Source organism: Xylocopa sonorina, chromosome 6 (genome assembly GCF_050948175.1).
Source record: "Xylocopa sonorina isolate GNS202 chromosome 6, iyXylSono1_principal, whole genome shotgun sequence".
NCBI classification, from domain to species: Eukaryota; Metazoa; Arthropoda; class Insecta; order Hymenoptera; family Apidae; genus Xylocopa; species Xylocopa sonorina.
The window spans coordinates 7,042,223-7,060,726 of record NC_135198.1 but is presented as its reverse complement, the minus strand read 5'-3'; the positions used below and the strand labels follow the sequence as shown (position 1 = coordinate 7,060,726).

The following is an 18,504-nucleotide window of genomic DNA, read 5'->3' as shown; positions in this document are numbered from 1 at the left end:
CTATTTTGGTGAAATTCAAATCGTCGATATAGCGATAACGAATATTGTCGCATCATTCATTTTTTCCCTACTTCTATACTTCTTTAAATTGCACTTTTAACTTGTACAAGCGACACTTTCCTACTTATTTTAATCTTACTACTCTAATCACTGAAACAAATCAAAAATTCTAAGTGTTCCACTTGAAAACAATTTTGCACCATATCACAGAAGCGCTTTACTCAGCTTTTTTACGTGTCAATCTTAACGCGTTGCCGTTTCACCGATCTGCGTTATCATAATCGCCATCCCCTGAACATCAACGAGTTTTTCTTGCTAAAAAAGCTTATAAATTGCAATCTTGAGATGCACTTAAACGATATTGCTTAGGCCGAATGATGTAAACAATGGCTATTCATACCATAATACGAACCCACTGATCACATAATGGCGTGCCGTTTTATCGGGTTTTCTGTTGTGATAAGCGAATATACGATAACGGTCGCAGGAGGCTTGGCATACAGAACAGATAGTTTGCTTATTGACTACGTTGTTGTTGCTATAGAATTGCAGATTATGCTCCGCGAGTGTCTATTAATAAATTTGCAATTAGCCTTTTTTTACCAATTTAATCTTATTCTCATACAGTACCACTTGTAATAGTTTTCCAGCACTGAAGAGAATTAATCTTCCCATAGACTAGGAACGATACCATATCTGCAGAAAAGGAAAGATTACGATAAGATAGTAGCATCTTATCGGGAAATGTATTAAATTATGTGATTATTGTTTCGCCCGTGATAGTATCTTTTCGTCATCTGTAACTGCGTGCGTGCGATGGTGAAACCGATTTCATATCTGGCGTTAAGCAAAAGACGATAAAAATTCACGTAATCTTTGTAAACAACATTGCGTATCTACGACTACGTTGAAGTTCCCAACGCAACGTATCTTATTGATATTTATCACCATTTTCCCGTTTTATATAATGTGCATTTTATTAAATATAAAGGTGAGTTAAGTAAAAAGATGTAACGTACAGTTTTATATTAATATTAAATTTTAGTACGTATATACTTTGAATGCTTCTGTCGAGCCCAAACGTCGAATGCCTGCGCGAATGACATCACTCTGACATCATAGTACGATATGACTCTGTAACGTAAACCTTAGATGCAGTGGTGCAGAGAGACAAAAAATTTTAGCGTACAAGTTATACAATCTACGCAAGCAAAAGCGAGGAGAAAAGTGAATGACTTGCATAGTTCCGTTCGCCGGCTAATAAGCGTTATACTACTCTGCACTCATTCAAGTAAACAAAAGCAGAAAAAATCGAAAAATCAAAGTAGTATTGCATTTCTTTTTCTTCATTTCTTATTCCAACATATTTCTCCCCAATTTTCTTTCTGATACATGGTTGACTCTGACGCTTCTCTCTGTCTCTCTTTCTCACTTTCTTTCTCACCTTCTATATCATTACCTTATCATAAATCTTAATTAACAGACGACACCAATAACAATCAGTTGAAAGATGATTGAGCATACGTTATTTTTTAGCTAATCCATATAAATATGATATACATATATATACACATATATACATTGCAGATTTGTTCGATTGGTAATTTTGGTACAACTGGTTTAACGATAACTTGGCCATGTGTAAGAGCTAGGAGTGGATTAGCAGCAGTTAGGCTCACAGCACGCATTAAACGTATCGGCTATATCTATTTCCAGGCAGAAATAGATAATTCTGTCACCCAACTCGATGATACGATTTTATCCATTAACCCTTCCGCCACTCTGTGTCAGCAGAAGATCTACATAATTGCTTTCCCGAGTGTGCCCCGGCGACAGTTTCGCAGAGTACGTTGCATATTAATGGCACGCACACTTGTAAAAAGGTCGACTGTAGAGTAACGGCAAGTACGAGCTATGCTAGGCCACTATATTTCATAGGGGCTACTGATAGGGCGACTTTATCTAACGCGACGCGCTGCAAAATTATTTCCGCTCCGTCGAGACACGCGGTAGACACGTCTGGCTTGATGACGCCTTCTTTAATGCGCTTTAATTTCTAATTTAGCCGCGTCGCATCATGAAGGGTCGATTAGCCCCTTCGAAAATCATTCGCGTATTATGCGTGTACTATTCCACGTTGATTCGACGAGTTTTTTTAAAGCACTCTGCCTTCTTTTGCGTAACGCAAGAGATAGCTGAAAGTTTCGCACGATAAATTAAATAAATTTTGATACAAATCGAAGGAGGGGCGAGAGGAAAGGCTAGATAACGTAATGCGGAATATTTACTTCTCAACGAAATCGGTGTTTACATATCACGCGTTAGTGAATTTTGACGTTATCCGCGTGCTCGATAACTATCAGAACGGAAGATTTTTTTTTAAACGAAAGAACGTCACGTGAATGAACATTCTGTTTGCAATCTTGCAAAAGATGTAAGAAGTATCGGTTGCTGATTATCAATGATGATACGAGAACCTATTAGCGCAGTTGTTAAAATCTTTGATATTACATGAGTATTAAAAAATGTATTTCAAGACATTCGCTCTGTATCAGCGATGCTGTACATGCAGAAAGAACGAACCATAACTGTGTCAGCAGTCAAAAAATATATCATCTAGTTTTTTTACAACTCTAACCTGAACGATCATAATTTCTTAAACTAATGGTTGCGTTGAGTTGATATTAAATATCCGGACACACCTGGTAAGTGTCATAGGGTTATCGTTGTTGAACCATTACGTAACGGAATTTAAACATTCCTTAACAGAGTGTTTTGGCGCGCAATTGATAATGCGCAAAAACGAGGTAACCAACTGTTTTATTGCGCGGGTAAACACTACGAGTCGCTAAAACATTGCGATATAGCTTTTCACGTGGTATATTCATCTGTTACTGGCTATTAATGTATTCTACTAAAAGACTATTGTAAAGAATATGTATACTAAATTAAAATGAAAGTTACTTTTATAGAGGCTGCATAACTCCTTGTTTGTATGCTATATTGAAAAATAATACCATGCTGCCAAACGATAGCACTATGCATTTAAGGGTAAACAAACTTCTAGATTTAACCATAGTCATATAAAGTACAGAATGAATTGATACCGACCAAAAATAATTCTTACGTTTATACCATCGCAAAACATTAACGAATCTTAAATTCAGGGAACCTAATGCGCGTAACCTAAAAATATTATCAGCTTCGGAATTATGAGGCTTCGATGAGGCTTCTCGCGAAGATTTTTCTCGAATCCACGCTTTCATCGAAGCGAATAAGAGCGCGGAGACTGTAGGCGTTGCAGTTTCTGCATTTCACTAACAATAACTGCAAACGAAGCGGGTAGATACGATCTATGATTATTCCTATCGAGTAACAAAGAGAGCGTTGTACTTTTCCGAGCGCAAGTTTGGCTTTGCTAGCGAACTGCTTTACGTGCTTGCTCGGGAGTCGTATGTCTTGTGACGTCACCCGTAGCTCTGGCAACATCGCGGAAGATCGAGCGACGTTGTCGAACTGCTCCATGCGCTGGAAATTCAAACCCTCCTCCGCCTCTATGTAGATTCGCGTAACTTCTCCTTGTTTTCTCAAATATTTGACAATGCAAACGAGGTTTTTACGATTCTCCGATGCACGGACTTTCCGTGCTTCTCAATTCGTTCGATCGACTCGAGAGGCTTCGATCGAAGAGAGTGCGTCGCTATTTCATAATGGAAAGTATCTTTGGTACGCTTCGATCGTAAAGAGCAGGACGTTGCTCAGAGCGGATAATACCATTCTGTCACGTCACAATGTACGCTAGCCAGAGAAAATCAATCCGGCGCTTCTCTACTAGCCTTTTGCCTCAACAGCGCCGCACGCGTTACTATCTGTGCGAAAAACATTGTATTCTTCAAGGGTCCGTTGCGATATTGACCCGAGGTTGCGTTAGGTTATTTCTATCGAGGTTCATGTACCCTTTCAGGTGAAACGTTTGAATTTTCACGAGTTCACTTCCAGTTTCCCTGTCCGCAATACACGTTACATAAAAGTATCTGGCGATTTAATACCATTTCGTACATTGACCTTCAGCCATGTCCTTGACCTCATATTGGTAGTCTAAACGATTAAGCATCGTGTGCGATGTTGCATGTGGCTGTTCGCCCTGGTTATATACTTCGTATATCGTTTAATTACGAAATCGACACTCGAAAGAAATGTTTGTTAACTCTATTTTTCGTTTTATATTATGTAATTCATAAGTTCGAGCAGTGGTCTTTTTTATTAGAGGATCAAAGGGAAATAGTAACGATTTAAAAAAATTCGCGTGACGAATTTCGACGCTTTCGTCGGAGATACGAGTAATCCTTTGAATCAATCCCTGTGCAGTGTTTACCGTTTGAAATGGACCAAGGGAAGAGGATATGCGCGCGATATACGACCTAATTTAGTACCCTACTGATAACGATGACGTCACGATAGCTCGTCTACTTGTTACTAGTCACGGACGGTACGTGACACGAGACCGAACTGTAGAGACGAACAGGGCGATAATGGTGCTACTCTACATTACGTTATGGCGTTACGCTATTCCCCGTGATACGACACGCGGACAGTTTATTCCTTCGCAAACGCTATATTATCGATTCGATCCATTTGTCGCGGACGTGACGCTTTACTCCCGGCATCTCGCGCACACCATACTGCTTCACGGTCTGTTTTGTCCAGTCCTCGCGATAGTATGTCAGAATTTTCCGGACCAGCCGGCTGCATTGATTCGGGCATCGAAAACACGCGAACGTGAGAAAATGAAAGTAGCAGTGGGTCGCTTTTAGATCGATCAGCTAACAGCAACAACGAGAGCTACCGTGAGAGAGAACGAGGATCAGAGTTGTCTCTCTATCGTCCTTCCGTCGGCGTCAACTCACGAGATTGCGCGATGATGTCATGTATTCGGCCGAGTTTACGCGTGTTTGTAAACAGCCAGGAGAGGACGAGAGAAATAGTCCAGAAAGACGAACGAGGAGGGAACAAGCGGTGGGAGTAAACGCGTTGAGAACGTGGACGAAAGAGGGAGTGGAGTGGAGTGACGGAGAGGCTGAAGAGGGGAAAGAGTGTCTTGTGTCAGGCACCTTGCCGTTCTCGACTGCGCAGCATCTCTTGCCCGTTTCTCGTATGGCTTCGTCGAGGTTTCCTACGCAGCGTCGCTCATCTCGTTTTCTCGTACACGAGCGTGACGTCATGCTGCAAGGAGTAACCGGCCATGGAAAGGGAGCCAGAGGGGGACAGTTACGTGGGGATAAAGAAAACGAGCGAACGCACGCGCCCGCGCACCAGAGGGCTGCAGCATCGATGCATTTGCTGTTATACCTGCATGGGACGGCTTGCATGCAGAATATACGCGCGGTGACATCGTCGTGTGTAGTCGCTGGTCGGCTGTTCTCCTCCTTTCCTCCTCGCCGCACTCGCCTACCTAACCTTTCTACGTAGCACAACCGGTTCCGCGCCGCGTGCAAACTCCTTCCCATCCTCTTACCCCTCATTCTCCGTCTCTTTTCTGCCCGTAGTTCATTTCATTTCGCGCAGATCCATCTCTTTTCTGAGTCTTCCCGACCTCCCCCACTCGCTCTTTCTCATTTTTTCTTCGGGCATTATTCTCACTCGCTCCTACTGAAAATACTATGCGCGCGAACTACGAAGCGGACCGCGTTTTAGCGCTAGCTGCCTGCCTATTCGGAGTCCCTGCGTTTTGCATGCTTTCGTTCTCTTTTGTCACCGATGTACAACTCGCGTGGATACGAATTTCTTCAGTTCAGTACACGACTCTCGTGGTCATGTAGCGGGTCGTGCCACTTTATGCCATACTTGTTACTCCTCTCTCCTTTTCTATCCTTATCTGTCTACCTATTTATCTCGTTTACATACGATTCGACGAATAATATGGAGAAGCTATGAAAAATACGAACCTTATTCAACGAAATCTTGTTACACGATACGTAACAATGAATCAGCTGTACGTTCCATTCAAAATTTTCAGACCCCGTTGCATATAAAAATCCTGTTCTTCAAGTATATCTGTATATGCCACGTTATGCAAAAGTTACACAAAGTTCTGTTTCCAGTCATAGTGTACAATTTACATTTAGCTTCATCGTCCAACTTCTCTAGCAACTGTTGCTGGCATCATCTATAATAAGAGTGAATCATTATTTTGATGGTTGAGAGCGCGATCGAAATGTGCATTCTTTGTTCTCGGTGTCCTCGTAACTCGCTCCGTTTCCTTCGCGTCTGGCAATAGTTATCGCTAAGGCGACGGCGGGGCAATGCCACGAAGAAGACGATGGTCCGAGCGCATATTGCACCGGACGGTTAATGGCGTGATGGCGTGACATCGGTGCACACGCACGCCACGAGGTGGGGCGAACGGAACGGAACGAAGCGAAATGAAACGGCCGGAACGCGATGTCGCGTGTCCGATGTTGCAGTCGCGTGTGTCACGAGTATTATACACGATCTCTTGGTTAAATGCTTTAGTGCACGAATACACTGGTAATATACACCGTTTTACTTCTCTGCCCGCTTCTAATTCTTAACCCTTTAACCCCACTCTCGTAGTTAATGCTGCTGCTTATGCCGCGCGGGATTACACGAGTTTATCACACGCGCGACAAATGCTTGTAAGTCTCGTCGTGACGAGAAGAAGGGTGTACAACTGATACGATTGTTTTTTTGTTCAAGATTATTAAAGATTCAGCTTGCCACGTACAAAGGAAAAGCCGGCGCGCGAGAAATGAATATTTTTAATTCCCACGTAATACACGTTGTGCAGCCTCGCGTATCCCCTGAAGGAAAAACGTACTTATCAGTCGTGAACGTGGACGGAACACCGTGTACGCCTTTGTGTACCGTGTTCCTTTGTCAGAAATGCGTGAGAAAGTGTACCATAATGACACATTTAGATCTCTCGCGGTAAAGAATGAACTGCCAGCAGGACGAGCGCCAAGTTGCTTACCATAATGCTCTTATTTCCTACATTTTTGCGAACATAACGAAATACGTCTACTTTGTTGTAGAAGGGAGTATAGATTTCAAAGTTTAAGAATTTAGCGGCTATGGTAATTGCCGGTTCTGTAATAGTTATAAAATTTGTCTAATTTGTTAGATGTTGAAAAAATGATGGAGTCTCGTATACCATATTCAGTAAGAAGCTCGCGTGCAACTTTCGCAGTCGTCGAACGCACGCGTGCTATGCACGGCACAGCTGTGCGAAAGCGATCCGCATGGAACTCGATCGTTTTCTTCTTAACGGACCGACGTGGCTGCCGGCGCGAAATTTGAAGTCAAACTGGCCATTATCCGCGGCCAGATCTACATCAGATAGTCCCGTCTGAGAAGAAAAAGGCAAGGCGGAGTATGTTAGTTCGGTTTCGCGCCCTCTTCTTTGTCTCGGGACAGGGTTTACGCCGTTAAGCCGCTCAAGGAAGAAACACCTGACAACGTCAGACGGACGCTTATACCTACGTACGTACCTGTGGCAGGTGAATCGAGTCAGGTGCCCGAGCAGATGGGTGCCTTTACTCGAGAAAGCGTTATAAAAGCGGTCTATCTTGTAAATGTGGGTTACCAGCTAGAACTAACGCCCGCCATTAGAGGCGGATTCCACGATTTACAGGTCGCTCCTGCGATTAATTTTATTTGATAGATGCCGCTGCCTGAAACGTTAACTCGTTTCAAGTCGAGTCTTTTAAATTTTAAATGCCGGACTGTTATAGTGGTTAACATGAATACGAGGGGCTATCATTCTTGAGCAAAATTCTTTTCTGAAAAATTCTTTGGTGACGAATTTCATTTCATTTCCTGAAGTACTTGTAAGTTGTTTAGTAAAGTGTAGTTAATAAGACACTTTTATATCAAATGTAAACGATGCGTTTGTTTTAAGCTTTCTATTGTTTAGATCATTCTTAGCTCTTGGATATACCGATACTAGCGTGTAATTACGACAAACAATAATAGAATGTGAATTCTACTTGAGTTATGGAATGTTAATTATTTTTAATTATCATGACTTCAGGTGCTCTAATAATAGTGAGTACAAGCGAACGTTCTTAATTATTAAGTGTCATTTATGACGTATATACGTATTGGGTTAATGCATCGTCAACTGTTTATTGATATCTCAGGTTTTAGCTCGACATTTACGTTTTGTCTACGAGCGCTGACAATTCAGGCCTTGGCTCAAATGGCGCGACGCTGAGCTTTTGGAATTTTAGACGATGATTAATGGCGATTGACGTACATTCAGTTTATGCTGTGTTGCTTTTTTCGCGTTGGTTTGCAGTAATTTAAGATTTATGTATGTAGCGCACGATGTCGGGTAATTGTTTCCTCGATTCACAGAAAAGCTCTGATATACCAAGAGTTCACGGTCTTATAAGTTACCTAATTAACAAAGTCATTAATAATAAGAATCATCGTGATCATAAAACAGTCCTAATTAAGCAACTCGAGGTAACTAAACACGATCTTAAGTCATTGAACAGAGGTATTTAAACATATCTAAAAAATCAAAGGAAGCATCGATTACGTCAGACATCCGTAAATGAGGGTAACATTTCGCTGACGAAAATATCTTTGGTCCCATCTTCGTTAAGACTTTTCCCTTCATCTTGACGAACTCGATTCCACCTTTTTCCCGTTCTATCAGTTATCCCAACTGAACGTGGAAATCAGTGAAAAGCGCTGATCCACGGCGTGCTAACAAGTAAGACATTAATGGGCGGTCTAACAGGAAATGCTGTTCCTCTCCGCCAGCGGGAAACGGGTAAGGTTCGAAACGTCCTTCGAGACGTTCTCCTCAACCAGACGAATATAATGAGCGTGTCTTCTCTGTTCTTTTCCTTTTTTTCCTTATTTCTCTCTTTTCTTTTCGCAGACACGTGGCGTACACACGTAGCGCGCATTTTTGGTGTATGCAGCCGCGCGTACGAGGGACTATGCGCAGTCACGTGTAAGAGTGGAATAGCGAAAACGTGATGCGATTATGCATTCTCTCTACGTCGCCCTTTTCTCACTTGGTATATACCAGACGGCGCCTCGCATCGAGATATACATACGTATTAGTCTAACGTTTTATGCTATTTCTATTAATCGCTCCTCCTTCGCGACAAACGTCACCAGATTTCAGACGATGGTACCTATCCCTTGCGATCGACATCGTGATAAAGCTACATGGATGACTTGTTTCTCCATAGAACACCATAGAGTATATAATAAGTATCAACATATCTTTTATTACAATCTATCTGTTAGTCGTTGTTTAAGGAAAGAAGAATTTTTATACGTGAAGTGGTAAATGTTTGGAAATTATTTGTAGCCCCGCGGCAAAGGATGGTGGTGCAAAAAAAATGTGATTCGCGTCGAAAATTTCGGCCAGTGTACATAGAGAAAGATAAAGGCCGTAAGGAACAGCTGCGCGTTCGTTCGATTAGATTCCCTGTGGAAACAAAAAAAGCGAAAATTACGCCCGACAAGATCTTATCATTCGAAATCACAGCTGTCTCGCCAGTCTTCTGGCTACCGTCAACTGTTACCCCCGGATACGTGTTACCCGCGATGTTTCGAAAAATCGATCCGCGCGACGAATCACGCCAATGGAGTTCGCATCCGTATCGTCTGCTGTTGTCGGATGTTGTCGTACACGTCACGGTAATTATCGTCAGATTGATAACGGCGCGATGACATTTTACATGGACGCTGGGGACACAATGTTAGAAAAAAATTCAACGTAGATAACGTTGTAATTGCGATACGTTGGATATACGTATCGAGCGAAGGAAAGTTACAAACTTGGGATCGTTTATATCGGATCGGTCAGATAAACGGAACATTTTTAGCCACTACTTTCCATCGTTATTTAAATTTAGAATTCAAATGTAGCCAGGCGTGCGTTAACACGTTTGTGTGTAATGATTATGCGGATAAACCGCATGTTTAGAATAAACATTTCTGCTTAAAATAAAGATGCATTTATCTGCAAATTATGTAACAAAAATGTAACAATTTACATTTGAGAATTTCTTTAAAAATTCTCTTACTTCGAGGGTTCAACACTATATACGAATAATCTTGATTATCAAAGTACCAATTGACTGAACAGAAAAATGACTGAATCAAGAACAATTGTCCTTTATCGATTCGTCTCACTTTGCCATATCCGTCGCTAAATAGTTCCACTATCGCTAAATAATTCTGAAATGTACTCGAATTACGAAATTTCGGAAATACCCTGTCCATCTGTTTTGGAGGACGCGCGCGAAACTCGTTTCGTTCGAAAGGGAAAATAATCATGACGCGTTGGTTTCTCCGTTTCAGCGGCCACCGGCTTTAACAGCTGTCATTACAGGCAGAAGAGTTATTTGTACACGCGCACGGACAATGGCGGTATCGTGGTGTAGCGCCGCCGATAGTGCGACGGGACGGTTTATCGCAGGGGTGAGGCAGAGACGCGCAGGCTAATGGTAGTACCCGGCATTGCAGAACTCGAAAGTACAACTTTTGCGCTTGCAGATAAAATATTTATGCCACCTCGAGACACTCACGACGCATCGTTCATCCTAATTTTCATCTGGAACAGATGCATCACTCTCTGGTTGTACATTTCTCATGTCTAATGGAGACGCGAGACTGAAAGAAGTGCGGCAGAGCTTGAGATATTTGCATCGATGCTTTAAATTGTTTCTGTCATCCCTATTTTGAGGTATCCGAGTACGACTCCCCAAATATTATTAATATATTATTCATTCAAATAACTCTCTCCAGTGATATGTAAATTCAATTCATCCAACGTTATGAATTGTTGCAGAAATGAACGAGTTGCAGAGTTGCAAACTAGATTCTACATTTTTTATATTTAACTTGGTCTCACTTCAGGCAATTCGAACGTACTTGTTATTCTACTTAACCGTTTAGAAACGGTACCCACGAACAGGAACGATTGAGTAACGTGTCATCGTTATCTGATAGTATTCGTTTCTTCCTTTGCGCCCGATAGTCGCGACGCACACCATTAAATTATATTTTTACTCGTAGGAATTTTCCGAAGTTTATCTACGATTCACGCTTCTACCATTGATATACGTTTATCGACACGTGTACTATAAGCTCGTATGTAGCTGAGTAATGCTAGAATTACCGGCAATTAAAGTATATTTAGTGTATTCATACGAACGAAATTGAACCGATAACTTTATTCATACGTTTTCACTGAAAATTGTGGGGGATTATCAAATGCGTAACAAGCGCATGAAAAATTTCCATTGGAACATTAGTCGATTTTCTTTTGTATATATTAAAGATAGAAAACGATGAACTAATCATTTTGATCAATTTAGTATTTCAATTTAGTACTGTAATATAATATTGCAGAGTTTGCCAGTGTAACGCGATTTGACATTAAAAATTGACAATGTTTTACCAAGTAATCTCTCCTTGGTATTGCACTGTGAATCATCAGCCAAAATCTGCAGTTTCGAAATCCTCTAAATTTAACGTGGACGATATTAAATAAACAGTTAAAAGCCCGCAGTTGTACCGGAAGCGGTCTCTCGGCAACGTTAACGATTCGTCGTCGAATCGATAGGTATCGACTTGGCGCGGATATTTTAAAAGCGTCTCGTTTCGTGCCGTGCGAAGTGGGTCGATTACGTAGAAACTTCGATGCAGCACGATTGATTTTAAATACACCGTGAAAACGTCGATACGTATAGCACGCGCGTGTATTTGTACACGCGCCAATACGAGCCACGTTTAAGAATCGCGCAGGTGCGGTCGAGAGGTGAGCAACAGTTCAGGAACTTTACAGAGCCATTAAAGGTACAATACGCGACACAAAACTCAAGTTCGAATACTTTAAATTATCATCATTTTGCAAACTCTTACTCATCGGAGAAGAATCGCAGATCTCGCGACTGTCGTCGAGTAACGTTCACGTTCTACGGTTAACCTGCACATGCTTCGATTGCATTTTGCATGCGCATTTCGAAATATTACGACTGCATACGATCTGCAACTCACTGAATCGCAAGCACAGTGGTAACACTGGCGCACCCGGGACAAATACTCTATATACCTGTACTATTATACAACGGTGTTGCGTTTAACAGCGTCTACGCGCAGCTTGCGGCTCGTATCGGCGCAAGAAAAGCGGAAAGCGGCGCGAGAGCGTGCAACACGTAAAAGAAACTTTTGCATCGATCGCGGCTGGAAAGTCACGCTGCCCTCGCGTGTCGATACCGATAAGTTTCTCGTCCCTGCCGAGCGACGCTCTATCGTAGCCGGCGTGATAAGCGTTTTATTGCGCGTATCGCGATACACAATGTGTTTTGCCCGCGCGTAACCGTCTCAGGAGGAATGCGACGATTCAAAAGTTAGCTCGCGAGAAGTTGGCAACTTCGACAACATCCATACTTCAGTGTCTTTTCCTTTAAATGTTACAGATCCAGCAGACGGACGTGCTCAGTGGAACCGAAGGGCCTCGAGTAAGGGTGGTGAACCTATGGCACGAGCGCTCCCATACACGCACAATATATCGCCTGATGCCATGGCTTTAACCGTTCCTCAGTGTTTAGTATGTGTAACGTACAGGTAGCACGAGAAACGCGATAACACTTCGTCCAGGCATTGCTTCGGTTTATGCGTCCTTTATTTTAAAGTGTGGGGGCAGTTACCCCGATACGGCATACTTTTTACTTCTCGAATTCTTTTACAGGCGATTTCATTCAGCGTTCCTTGCGATCGTCGTATTTCATGTTGGAACAACTGACCGCATCATGCAAGATGCAATTACCAAAGGAAGGACAGATGAAAGCGTATTCGTTTCGTATTTGTTATTGCCAGGCAGAACGAATAACGAGTCCGCGCGAATTTCTGGGTCCAGCTGATAGGTAGTGCATACGAATGGGCACACATGAATGTATGCAACCGCGCCCAGAAAAATTCACGTGTTCGAATGCTCCCGCGAATATGCATCGAATGGAATAGCAACATCGATCGTGGCTTCTCTGAAAACAACGATAACGTAGATCCGCGCGCACTGCGCGGCGAACCGTAGTACTTTTCTTTTTCTCCTTTTTTTTTCCCACCGTTTCCTTTATTCCACCGCTTTGGAAATTTTCAGAACGCTTTCGGATGCGCGCTCGAGCGAACGCCGCTGGCGTTATTCACTTGCAATTACCTGTTCAGCCCCGAACCGTTACTGAATTATACGCGGTAACGGGATTCAATTCACTGGAGTAAGACTTGCTTAATTTCCCTCTTGAATAAAACCTGGAAAGCCGAATCTGGGCCATCCGACGACGAACAATTTTTTTTGAAGCTAGTCAGAATAGAGTTACTTTCGAATGCTTGAGCTTCTCAAATTAGTTACCTCCAAAGTGTTTGAATACGGTATGAAAAGAGCAACGGAGGAAGCGTGTTCCACGAGTATTCTGTTATCGTTGAAACACCGGTTTAAAGTCGCGCGTACCCGCACTTTTTTTCATAGTAGGCATTAAAACTAGTACATGGGAAACAATAAACGTCCAACAATGTTTAGAAAGCGTGGCAAACGGCTGTTAACTATCGAACGTTTCAGCGTTGATGTCACAGATTTAGACAATCGTTCAAATAGCGTACAGTGGAACCCAAACAGCAAAGAAATAGCATCACGTAAAGTATAAATCTGACGGCATCGATAATGTCAATTTTCGAATGTCAAATACGATTTTCAAGTGTCTGTTAAGCACGCACTCGTTAATAGTAAGGACTCATTACGCATGCAACGCCATTAGTGAGCCACCGCGGCAGACGAATTTTCAATATCCTCCTTCTCGTAAACGAGTCCTTAAATCCAATTACCCTTAATTAGAACTTGCATTTTCTACCAACTATTGCCGAATTTTGCCAACCAAATACAATTCGCAAGAGTAAATGGTTCGAATAAAGATCGAAGGCGACTGTCCGAGCTTCTACTCAGCCCCCCAAACAAACGTTCGATTGGATCGGGATAATTTGCTCGCGCAGGGGAGGAACTCCGCGCGTATGTTCGTCGCGCGGCGAGTTCCGTAATTGTGGAATATTTTGCAATTCGTGGATTGGAAGGCGCCTTTCTCGAAAGAGCGTCGATGGTAATGCTGGTCACGTAGAGCTGTAGTTCCGAGGGTGCTCTGAGCACGGCACGGAATACTAGAATACTAGCGGCGAGAATGCGCGGCGAATACCCGCAACGCGAGTAACCGCTCGTCCGCGGGAGCAAGCGAGCGAGAACCAAGGAGTCGTATGCCCCTCACGCTTCGACGCGCCACCGTATCTACCTGCCTGTATATATGTACGTATCTATCCGCTTAAGCGTGCCTATGTAACCCTACGTAGTCGGCGTAATTTCAGCCTTTTTCTGCCGGACGGAAGTTAGTGAAAAATTACATAGGACCCCCGGAGACCCGCGACAACCGACATCGCAACTTCTCGCAATGGTTCGCGATGCGCGAACGGGGCGCATGCTTGGTGCAAGATTTTACATTAATTCCTGTCACGGAATACAATGAATTTTTCAAGTTCGATAAGAAAAAAATACACGCAGTAATGGTGATAGAAAATGGCTATAACCGTCGGTCATTTTAGTCTGATTTTATTTTCTGATTCATGGGCATTTGTTGCGAAACGATTTTGATTTTCAGTCGAACGGACCATTACCTCGCCCACGTCGTAAGCGATCGCCTAAAGTCTCGTGATCGAGTAAAACCGGTTCGAATGTACCAGTGCCGTAACTACCTACTGGCGAATTTCAGGATTAGCGAATACGCGCCAAAATGGTACCACGCTCATTCGCACTGAGCGAAGGCTTGTTACCTCTGTTACCAACGGAAAAGAATCAAACTGACTTTTCACAATTAAAAGATCTCCATATTTTAATGGAAACAAGCAAAGATAGTTGCAAAGATCAACAATTTCGCAAAACTTTATCGTCGTTCATTTTGTGGAGTCCTGAGGAATTGATATATATTTCTCATACGCAAGATGATGAAAAGTTAGTCGCCAGTTGTCTGCAAAGTGGAGAAAAAAAAGTGAGCGTAACAGGTCCAAACAGAAACTCCGGTCACACCAGTTTCGTGTCCTCGCGGGATTAATGCTTTAAGTCGTTTTACGATTCCGCTCGATGCGAGTAGAAAACGAAAGCAATGATGTAAGATGATGTTGACGTGGTTGCGGCTGAAAGTCCACGCGACGTAATATCACGATTTTTTTACGGTTTTTCGACCGTCCGGAGTTTCATTAAGGAACACAATCCACCGCGATCGAGAGTCTAACGCCGCCCACGGATTAACATTCTGTGCGCTCGCCTCGTGGCGCGTCGGTGTTCCTCATGAAAATGAGGGGAAAAACGTCTCCTATCCCTAACGTCACGATCCTATCCCCTTGAAACAGCCAGGAGCATCCTGATATATACATGGTGTTTCCTAATACGCGAGGAATACTATAATTTCTTTTTTATTCAATCTGTTCTATGCGTTTTACGTATATCAAGAGGATTTTACTTAATTTTACTAGCTGAAATATTTCTGCTATAATTAAACTTTCACAAAAATGTTTCCTATGAAAATTACAGCTAGGATCAATCCTTATTTACCGAAAGAACATCTTGTCTCACTGAAAGAAGTCTATGCACGCACTACATCCTTTATAATTTGAAATTAATCGGATCCTGCGTCTCACAGTCCTTTAAACATTGAATTTTTCTTTGAACAACTATGAACACAAATAGGAAACACCCTGTGTATGCGAGCAATCTCTGGTTCCCCACTTTATAGACATTTTACGGAAACAGTCCGGGCTCTCCTAGCCGGTGTAACTCCTGAATATCGAGAATGCGCAGCTTCGTGGTACGTGGGACGCATTCGCAGCCTCCGATACGCAAACTGAATTCCCAATCCTGCCGTTTCCACGCTGATTTCTTATAATTGACACCGTCCATTCGAATCTATTTTTAGACCTTTCATTAAATAAAGACACAGTAGAAAAGAATGTTAATTCTTGCGAGAGATACAATCCTCAAGGAAGACACTTTTTAGTTATCAATTAATCTACGTCAACCATTTATCTATCTCCTTGTGTCCAAACCGACAAAGATGCGAATATAATATATAATATAATCTAAATAATCAATCATTTAATTTGCTTGTATGTCAAAGTAGTAATTACAAACTTTAAGTACCTAGTTCAGTCTAGAAAATCCTGTGCAGTGATATAATGATTTCTATGACTATTAAAATGATCATTGAATGGTGTTTATACTAATACTTTTAGAATATCTCTTTCAAAAACGTAACTTTTTCCTGACCGAATTGAAAAATATCAAACACTGCTAACAAAAAGAAAAAGGAAAAAAGAAATTGCCTCCTGTGAGGTTTGAACTCACGACCCCTGGTTTACGAGACCAGTGCTCTGCCACTGAGCTAAAGAGGCTGATGTTTTTCTCTCTTCTCGCAAAATTCATCAACAAAAGATTCCCTCTATCCTATTACTACATTTTATATTAAAATGGTATTGCTGCAACTATGTATCATTATTACTAGAGAAAAACATTTTTATATCCTAAGCTATTATATTTATAATATTATTCAGAGCGACTGGTCTCCGTATTATTTGTATTACACAGAATAATACAAATTATTAATCGTAGCAACAAGAGTATTTCACTTCAGAGAGTGCAAAATTTAGACTTCTGATAAAATTTTGTTAAAAACGACAGACCTAATCCATATCTACCACTTAAGAATTATAATTAGACTTCGAATTTGCAACTATTTTAATAGAATGTTGTTTCTAAACGTCACTCGCAAGTAAATCGATAAATCACTGTTCACGTATAGCCTGCAATAAAGATTGCACGGCAAATGCGTAATGATTGCTTAATACTGAGTACATAACGAGTACGAATTACTGTAACGCACTTGTATAATGAATACAATTCCTGCAAATTGATTGGCTCATCCAAGCTACATCATTTCGTTTCGCGTAAACAAAATTTATCAATGCAAAACGGCCGCGTAAGCGTTAGCAGCGAGTACGTACGGTGTATGTATAACGTTACAAGTACGCAACAATTTAAATATCCCTAGAATGACATAACAATTTACGTAATGTATAATTTGCATATCGTAAACAGCAATGTCAGCCTGCACATTTATTAACGAACTTGCGGGAGTATATGTTTTAAAATAACGGATACAGTTTTAACGCGCTGGAACACGAGATTAAAAGTCATCGGCATCGTTTCTGCGAGATTACCGCGACTCCTGAACAAAAATAACCTGCGTATTGCGTTTCGCATGATAATGAAATCAGTGAAATTATGCTCACTTGGTTTGCGGTCCCGTTTGTGATACCCCTTAAACGCTCGACCACCAAATAAAAGAAAATATTAAACGATACCTATTCAATAGCTAATGTAGATGAACTTTAAAGAAAAACTTGAGAGTAATTATAATTTAAAATCATGAAATGTAACAATTTATCTCAAATTATCCTCAAAACAAAGTAGTTGCAAGTCTCCTAAATAATTGCGCGAGGAATATAGAAATAGAAAAGAAGAACAATAAAAGTCTCCTTTTCATTTCGTTCGCGAAAACAGTTTTAAAGATAGGAGAACAATCGCGTGCACTTAAGGTCACTGTTCGAAATAGAAAAAGCTTTTTTAAACATGCTCGCGCTTTCCAATACGCGGCTACTCATTGTGGAAACGGAGTGGAATACATTATCTATTCCTATTTACCATCCCCTGAATCGGCAGGAAACATCTTTATGCCGTGGTGAGCGTGCACACACGATGGCCTGTCACATGCCGTTTCAAAAATAGGTACGACCCAGAAATCCTGCATAACGCGAGACAGATGTCAATTGTCACTTCCCGTTTTGCGCAGCGATCAACAATGAACGCACACCGAGGTCCCTTCCTGAAGGGACACGTGCAAACTCCTTTTTCTTCTCTAGATACGTGTAAGCTGCGAGTAAAAGGGCAGATGTTGGGACCGTCTTAAAGATTTTGGGAGGGTAGACCCTTTTCAGGGTCCTTGGTCCTACTCTTTGAGACGCTATAATAAAGGACCCAACGGAACGTACCCGTATGAGTCCATTGTGCGATTAAGCAGATGTTATCCAGTGAATGCGCAATGTATAATATGAACGGTGAACAAAGGACGCGATTTTTCTACCAGCCACTGAGATTTTTGCGTTTTTCCGTTCTACACTACCTATAGCTCGGGAGAAGGTAGCCCATCCCTGATCTTGAGAAAGTTCAATGTTGCGTACGAGGTATACTTCAGCAAATGGAATGGCTTATAACTTTCTTCTTAATACTCGTAAAGAGGATCATGTCTCATATGGTTTAATGCTAGCAAAACTATTCGAAGTATTCAAAACACATCCATTTGTTTCTTCGCCGTTTCCTGTCAGAAATATTCAACGCGAATTCAAAGTCTAATTCGTCGCCGT

At 41.8% G+C, this 18,504-nt stretch overlaps 3 protein-coding genes, 1 long non-coding RNA gene and 1 other non-coding gene across 5 annotated transcripts in view; 2 read left to right on the top strand and 3 right to left on the bottom strand.

Moving 5' to 3' along the window:
• Positions 1–18,504, bottom strand: part of LOC143424879 (uncharacterized) — a 48,071-nt gene that overhangs the window by 23,960 nt on the left and 5,607 nt on the right. The gene's annotated exons all lie outside the window — the stretch shown is intronic.
• On the bottom strand, positions 4,743–5,627 carry LOC143424737 (uncharacterized). The gene is made up of 2 exons (XM_076897005.1): positions 5,350–5,627; positions 4,743–5,223 (listed from the first exon to the last, which is right to left on the bottom strand). The coding sequence occupies exons 1-2, from the start codon at positions 5,520–5,522 to the stop codon at positions 4,899–4,901; spliced, it is 498 nt and encodes a 165-aa protein (XP_076753120.1). The 5' UTR covers positions 5,523–5,627; the 3' UTR covers positions 4,743–4,898.
• Positions 6,127–7,544, top strand: LOC143424748 (uncharacterized). Its single transcript, XM_076897017.1, has 4 exons — positions 6,127–6,177; positions 6,278–6,551; positions 6,742–6,917; positions 7,142–7,544. The coding sequence occupies exons 3-4, from the start codon at positions 6,770–6,772 to the stop codon at positions 7,315–7,317; spliced, it is 324 nt and encodes a 107-aa protein (XP_076753132.1). The 5' UTR covers positions 6,127–6,177; positions 6,278–6,551; positions 6,742–6,769; the 3' UTR covers positions 7,318–7,544.
• On the top strand, positions 12,945–13,339 carry LOC143424758 (uncharacterized). Its single transcript, XR_013101969.1, has 2 exons — positions 12,945–13,083; positions 13,154–13,339. It is a non-coding gene; the product is annotated as an uncharacterized LOC143424758 (long non-coding RNA).
• Positions 16,405–16,476, bottom strand: Trnat-cgu (transfer RNA threonine (anticodon CGU)). The gene has a single exon. It is a non-coding gene; the product is annotated as a tRNA-Thr (tRNA).